The sequence below is a fragment of the Leptonychotes weddellii genome, chromosome 9 (assembly GCF_054177405.1).
Source record: "Leptonychotes weddellii isolate Sample4059 chromosome 9, ASM5417740v2, whole genome shotgun sequence".
NCBI lineage: Eukaryota > Metazoa > Chordata > Mammalia > Carnivora > Phocidae > Leptonychotes > Leptonychotes weddellii.
In genome coordinates, this window is record NC_138377.1 from 82,697,335 (window position 1) to 82,704,866 (window position 7,532).

General features: G+C 45.1%; 1 protein-coding gene across 1 annotated transcript in view; it reads right to left on the minus strand.

The window, feature by feature from the left end:
* Positions 1 to 7,532, minus strand: part of MYO5C (myosin VC) — an 89,988-nt gene that overhangs the window by 67,446 nt on the left and 15,010 nt on the right. Inside the window, exons 3-6 of the mRNA XM_081831862.1 lie at positions 7,030 to 7,199; positions 3,983 to 4,139; positions 2,063 to 2,206; positions 1,227 to 1,308 (exon numbers count right to left, since the gene is read on the minus strand). Of these exons, the coding sequence (XP_081687988.1) occupies positions 1,227 to 1,308; positions 2,063 to 2,206; positions 3,983 to 4,139; positions 7,030 to 7,199 (553 nt within the window). The remainder of the gene's footprint in view (positions 1 to 1,226; positions 1,309 to 2,062; positions 2,207 to 3,982; positions 4,140 to 7,029; positions 7,200 to 7,532) is intronic.

Below are 7,532 nucleotides of genomic sequence, written 5' to 3' on the forward strand. Positions count from 1 at the left end.
GGCCCAGAAAAGCGGCACCACAGCCGATGTGGGGCAAGAAGTTGAACACGGGCCTGTTTGACTACAAAGCTGCTGGGTTTTGTTCCCATATCTAACTATTTTACACAGCTTTACTGTGGATTACCGACCACAGAATAAACTATACATGGTTAAGATGTAGACTCTGATGAGTTTTGATATATGTATACCCTAATGAAATCATCACCACAATCAAGAGAATAACCATAGGCACACCTAATACTTGAATAGTAGGTGAGCCTTCAGAAAGCTCTCCCAAATTCACTCTTCATATTCTGTTTGGCAGACAGGCATGGGTGTTATCTTTATACGAAATCTGATTTCGTATAAAGGAAATTTAGATTCTTCACCAGTGCAAGCAACTTCTCCACGATTGGAGTGTGTGCATTCAACTCCGACACAATGGACAATTCTATCGTCCAACACAGCACAAGCAACCAAGACAGGAGAGCTGTGACAGCACGGGAATCAAGCTGTTTGCACTAAAGGACAAATAGTTCTGCTGTCCCTGCAGTATGATTAGTTGGAACTATAAATAATAATGACCTTGAGTCATCAAGGAAGCTCAAATGATGACAGAGACACTCTGTCTCAGAAGACAGGGAAATATGTCATACATACTGGAAAACAGCCATCCAAGGATGTTCAGATAAAGAAAAGTTTAGGGATTTGACAGCACCAAGTCCCAGGGGTCAGGAGGCCTTATTCAGGTGGTTCTAGCTAGATGACCATCATCACCCATGAGCTGTGAAAAAACCCCTGGAGTTGAAGGGTCTCTTCTCCTAGAGCCACCCTGCCCCTCAATCTATCCCCTTAGTTAGATGCATCAATTCTACCCCCAAAACCCAAGGATCTATCTTTGGACAGAACATTTTTTAAGTGATATTACTATAAGAAGAAATCAACCTTGGGGCACCTGGGTGGCTTAGTCAGTTAAGTGTCTGCCTTTGGCTCAGGTCATGATCCCGGGTCCTGGGATCAAGCCCCAAGTCAGGCTCCCTGCTCTGCGGGGAACCTGCTTCTCTTTCTCTCTCTGCTCTTCCCCACCCCCTCGCTCATGCCCTCTCTCTCTCTTTCACTCTGCTCTCTCTTTCTCAAATAAATAAAATCTTTAAAAAAAAAAAAAAAAGAAGAAGAAGAAGAAATCAACCTGGAATTTAAGCCCCTACATAAAAGAGAGACACTTCCATGCATTATCCACCACATACCCAATTTAAGATGTTTAAATTCCGACTGCTGGGCAGATGCACAAAGCTGATAAAAAATGTGGTAATTTCGTTCATTTTCCGACTGTAAAATAAAGAAAAGTCCTGATATTATACCAGCCCTTTACAAGTAAAAATATGAGGTTTTTAATGGAGGGGGCTTAGATGGCTAACCCTGATTGACAATTCTCTTCTCATGGACACTGACATTTACCTGGGTTTTTTCTTCTGGTCAATAACACTGTGACCCAACCTGTTCCCTCTCTGCTGGCTCAAGATCACTTTCCAGATAAGGACGCCAGAGAAAATGTTATTAAATGAAAACATTCTGTGACATGAGAATAATGTAATTTGCACCAGTGAAATTTTTTAAGAAACTCCCTGCAATACAAGGCTTATTGTTACTCTCTTGGGCCAAAACTATGAGAATTTTCTCCACTTTACTGACAGAAAAGCCTTTCTCTTAAACTCCCCCCACTAGCTGTAAGCCCAGTCCCTTCCTGGTAGGAAAGCCAGTCTAACAGCTTTGTCTGTTTCAAGCAGTTTTTGCGTTCTAGAAAGATAAACTTGATTGCTAAACTCTAAGGATCTTTTAAGTATCCCAAATTAAAAATCATAGTTTTTCCCTTCAGTGGATTCGTATCACTCCACTGATATTGCATCTGTCAATTTTTTGTTTTTAAGAAACAGAAAAAAAAATAAGCCAAGATGCAAATGAAAGACAGGAAACTTTCTTCTTCAAGTCACAGAGCAATGTAGGTTGTCTAATGAGTATGTAAGTGTAAACAGTACCTTAAAAGTTGGGAAAAAGGAAATTTAACTACTATTTTTATTCTTACTTGAAAGACGACTCTAGATTTCTCCAGCAGGTAAGTTCTCATGTTGGCTCCTATAATTTGATTTCTCTCATCAAAACTGATTTCTGTGTATTTCCCAAACCGACTACTGTTGTCGTTGCGGGTGGTCTTGGCATTTCCGACAGCCTACAAAACACAGGCCTCTCAATAATGTTAAAAAGATCTTTGCACAATACTAGGGGAGCAGTTTTAATAAAACCCAATCCTGTGTGCTGGGGAAAGGTCTGACTAGTAGAGGGAGGTGGGGGTGGGGAAGGAAAGCAGTCCAAAGCTCGCAGGGAGCATGACACACCCTCAGCCTGCCATTCAAAGCTCGCCTCCGTCTTGCTGGAAGACACTGGGCAGGATTAGAAAGAGCACAGGTTCTGATGTTTCATGGCTCCAAGTTCCTTTTCTGCTATCTGTACAATGCTAGAAAAGTTATTTTATCTTTCCAAGGCTCCATTTCTTTATCATAATATGGGAATAATATGCATCTTGCAGAGTTGGGAGGATGACCTAAGATAATACAAAGGGCCTCAACACATCCACATCCTGAATATTACAGATGCTCACTTAAAAGAACACATCGCTCATCCAAACTTTATTTCTATCCTTATCTCTTACCACTTCCCTACTCAGACCTTCCACTCAACCAAAAAACTGCCCTCTCCCATCCTTTCCATGTTCTGGCATGATTTTTGCTTTTTTACTTCTACTCTTGAATTCTGTCTCTCCTCTACCCATCCCCCCCGCTTCCCCCTTCCTGAGAACTCTCCATCTGGAAGTACCCTTCTCATGCACACAAACTAATCTTCCTGCCCGGCTTATCATGCTTTCTGACGACACATATTTACTGAGTCCCAGCTATAGGCCACATGCTCGGGTGGCAAAGGTGAGCCACGTGGACATGGCCCTGTCTTTCTGGAGCTTACCATCTAGTGGGCGAGACCAACCCTAAACAAATAATCACATAAATTTATCCACTGGGCAGTGCCTCTGGACAACTTTTCTATTGCTCTTAGATTGTGATCTATGTTTCCATTTAACTTTAAAGTACGTTTATGTTAGAGGAGCCTTAAGACTTGGGGACTGGGACTTACCCTTTTCCATCACTTCCTGTATTACCTGACATAGTGGCTTAAACAAAACAGGTGATCTGATACATATTCGTTGATGATTCTGATTTGAGAAAACAGAGAGAGGAGGTCTAGGAATCTAATGGTCTTAATTTTTTGCTGTGCTTCCAAATAAATCTAAGTCAATCCTTTTCCCATTTTGCAAAGCAGCCAGAGTCGGCCTCTGGGCATCCCCTGAGCCTCTCAGATGCCCCTTCTCCCTTGAGGGCTGGCTCCTTACTCCTGAGTGCCATCACGGCTGGCCTTGCCCACACCTCTGACCTGGTTAGTGTTGTGCAGATGGATCAGCTCTCAGGGAGGGGAGGAGGAAGAGTCTTGATACGTGGCACTGGCCAATCTTTAAGGTGTAAATACTCCCACCATGACTGATGTCGAACTGCCAAAGGTTTAACAGTCGGCTTGCAAAAAAAATTCTGAATATTTACCAATCAGCTCGTGAAAGCTGGTGCGCTTGCTGGAGAACATCACTGGTCTCAGCACACCAGTGCTGCCTATGGTTGAGGACATTTCCTTTGGGATAGAAATGCAGACAGGGGACTCCTGAAATCCAATTTCTAGCCCAGCAGATTGCGGAGAGAGCCTCGGCGGCAGCAGTCTCCACCCCAAGCTCCTCCAAATCCCACCAGAGAACAGGCCTCCTGGCTCTTTCCTGCCCTCACTTCCACGGTCTTTAAAGGGGAAGGACTCAAGTTAGCCGAGACAACACATGCACCCACCAACTCACTTCTCCCTCATTCCACACTGTCGCCTGTGACCCTGCTCCCCACCCCCGCAGGCTGCATACCTCAGTTATGGGGTTCGACGCCAGAACCTTGTCCTCCACGTGGGTGTTAGTGCTGGACTTGCTGACGGTGGCGAAGTACCTCATGGCGTAACGAGCGGACACAGTCTTTCCAGCACCTGACTCCCCACTTACAATTATTGACTGATTTTTATTGTTTCTAAAGCAAATAAGAGTATTTTTAAAATGCTCATTTCTTCCTATTAAAAAGGCAATAGATACTCAGTAAGAAAAATGCAGACAAGCGGAAAGAAGGCAAACTGTTTCATTACTCTAAGGTAACTATCTTTTAACATTCCAGTGAATTTCCTTCTAGTCTCTTTTTTTCTATGTGATCAAGCTGAACACACAACTCTGCTTCCTGCTCTGTCCCCCATGTTGAGGTTCCCTCAGACCACTCCTAGGTCAGTGATCTGCTAGGAGGACCCACAGGACTCAGCACATAGCCATACTCGTGGCTAAGATTTATTATAGCAAAAGGATACGCAGTAAATCTGCAATGGGGAAAGACACAGGGGGACAAATCCAGAGGAAGGCAGGCATAAACACTTCATTCCTCCAGCAATGAGTTATGACAACCCATGGGAAGTGCTGTCAACCAGAGAAGCTCTTCAGAGATTCAGGACCCAGGGTTTTCACCGGGGGCTGATCATGTAGGCATCCTCTGCCGAGCACATACCAAACTTCCAGATGATCAGAAGGAAAGTAGGTGCTCAGCAAGAACTCCATCATTTACACAAACAATTTAGGTACAGTGCGTCACTCTCATCAATTAAGCACAGTGGGAAACTTCCTAAAATCCAAGTTCCCAAAGGCTAGCCCTGGGCCAACCCTGCAAGCAGGCCTCTGAAGATAGCTGTCTCGGGACCAGGTCAGCTCCTCTCTGTGTATCCCCACATAAACATAAAACATCTTAAAGACATTATTTGGAGAGCAATTATTCAAAATGTGATTGGGAACATATGTGCTCAGTAAACCGACATGTTCTATATAATTTAGAGATCTTAAAAAAATGTATTCAACTTTTCATATCATGAGATGATAGAACCATACTATAATGCTGTTCTAGGTATCCAGCATCACTTGTATACTAGGTACTACATGAATACTTTATAAGGATTCTCATTTAAGCCTTGAAAAAAATCCTACGCCACATATACCCATTTTACAGAAGACTACAATAATGACTCAAAAAGGTAAAGTGACTTGACCCAGTACACAGAGCATGTAGCCTCCCTGTGAACACTGGGAGGACCTCAGAGATAGAGCTCCTATCTAAAAAAGCAAGCCTGTGAGGAGGTGAGTGACAGACACCCCCAGTATCCCTTGGCCAGGTAGAACAGGAAGGGGGTTCTAAAACCAGGCTCTTCTGACTCCCAGTTTAGCATCAGCAAGTCCAATATAAACCTACCTTATGTTCAGTACTGTTAGAATTAGACCTCAAGAGAAAACGGGCTCTTCGAGCTTGAACCTGGCTTAGCCCTATGGCTCCAGTGAGCTCATACTGCTGACACCCAGGAGCAGCCCTGGCCCAACAGGTTGTGAACTTCATTAACTCCATGAACTTCAATCACAGAGATGCCCACGAGACCTACAGGGAGCCAGGGCAAATCCCAGAACCAGGGTTGTTTTATAATTGGAAAGAAACATGCTGTAGCAGAGACCAAAGTAATTGGTCATTAACTGGTAAATCTCTACCCAACATTTATCCTGTTCTTCCTTCTTAGAGACTATGTCTCAGTTTTCAGTGGGCACACTGCTGCCCATATGAAAGGCTATATATCCCAGCCCCGGCATGGCCGTGGGATTAGGTCCTGGCCAATGAGCTGTGAGCAGAGGTGTTTCATGGAGCACACACTTCCCCTCTGACACTCTGTCGCCTAGAATATGGAGGAGATGGCTAAGTATTAGCCTGCCCCCAGGAGGAGAGCCTCACTCCGGGGACAGAGGATCTAGAAGGCATTGGGTCCCTGACGACTGGTAGAGGTGCCCCGCTAGTCCCAGACTGCCCATCAGCCCATCAGTCTTTTTTGCAGGAGAGAACCATACACAGGTACCTGGTTTATGCCACCATTCTTTCCCCCGATTATAAGCGGTGAAACATGAATGGGTGCTCTCCGAGTGTCTGGCTCACAGATGAAGGCACTAAAGCTGAGGAAGCTCAGACGCTGTGCCCGGGATTATGCGGTAGATAGTTAGCAGGTCCAGGCCCCGTGCCTCGGGTTTGCATTCACGAAATGAGGGCAGTGATGGCAGCTCAACGGACCTCACAGGGGCGTCGCAAGACTTAAAGGAGACCACTGCCTGGAAAGTTCTTCTGCAAACCATAAAAGGGTCTACAAAGATAAGATGGTGCTTCTACTCTTCATACTTTACAGATGAGGACATTAAAGCCGAAGGAATAGTTATGGGAAAAATAAATTACACGTGGAGTCAAAAACCCTGAGCTGGGTGGACTTGGCGGGGGTGACCCCCAAAACTCAGCTTCCTGCTCAGGCATCTCCATCACAGGCCAGTCTGAGAGCACCCACGATGATGTACGGGAACGTAGGCACAGTGCCTGGTCCACAGGAGGCTTTTAATAAATGTTTGCTAGCAGAACAAGAACTCCATGGGGCCATACAAAACACAGGTGGCAAAATTAGGATAAAACTCCAAATCTTCTACATCTAAAACCTGTGCTCATCTATCATAAAATTTTGCTGGCCCGGATGGGGGAAAAAGCTTAAGCAGCTCACAGTGGAGAATAAATCAATATTCCTCCAACCAAAGACACCGCAAGAGAAGCATCTGCCATTCCCAGATTGGTAGGTTTGACTTTAGCCTACCTAGAAGGAAGAAAAACCAGGAAACTTGGTCTAGACAGGTTACACATGCAGTCATTTGCTACTACGTTATAGGTAGTCCGCTCCACCGGAAGTCCCCTCTGGTCTCATGGTCACCTTTAATAAGACCAATGCCAGAGGTTTCCCCTCCACTGTGAGGGCCCAGCACACGCAGGGGCGGGGCGCTGGGAGAGAAAGAGGAAGCCCCGCCCAGCAGGAGGCTACCTGGCCATCTGCTTGTAAGCCTCTTCTGCCACCGCAAATATATGCGGGTCCATATCGCCCATGTTCTGCCCGCTGTAGGCGTGGATGATGGCATCTCCGTAGATCGGCAACTGCTTGTAAGGATTCATGGCCACCAAAATGATTCCTGGGGAAAGATGTCCAATGCAGTGCTGGGGGTCTTACTGCCACCTGCTTCTCCAGGTTCTTTGGAGCAAGCCCAGCTCTGCCAGTTATTAAACCTGCCGTGTGACTTTGGGCAGGTCACCTAATGCTCTGAATCTCAGTTCCCTGTGGATGCCACCCACATTTCTGGATAACTGTCAGGGTTGGAGGAGATGACAGATGGGAATGCCCTAAAACTGAAAGGTTTTACAATTCTCAATGTAAATATAATGATAACATCATTGCCCAAAATAAGTAATAAATGTATCAAATCCAACGAGAAACTCAAACATAAGCTCTATCCAGATATATTTTTCTTGGGATCTGATCTTAATTCTTGC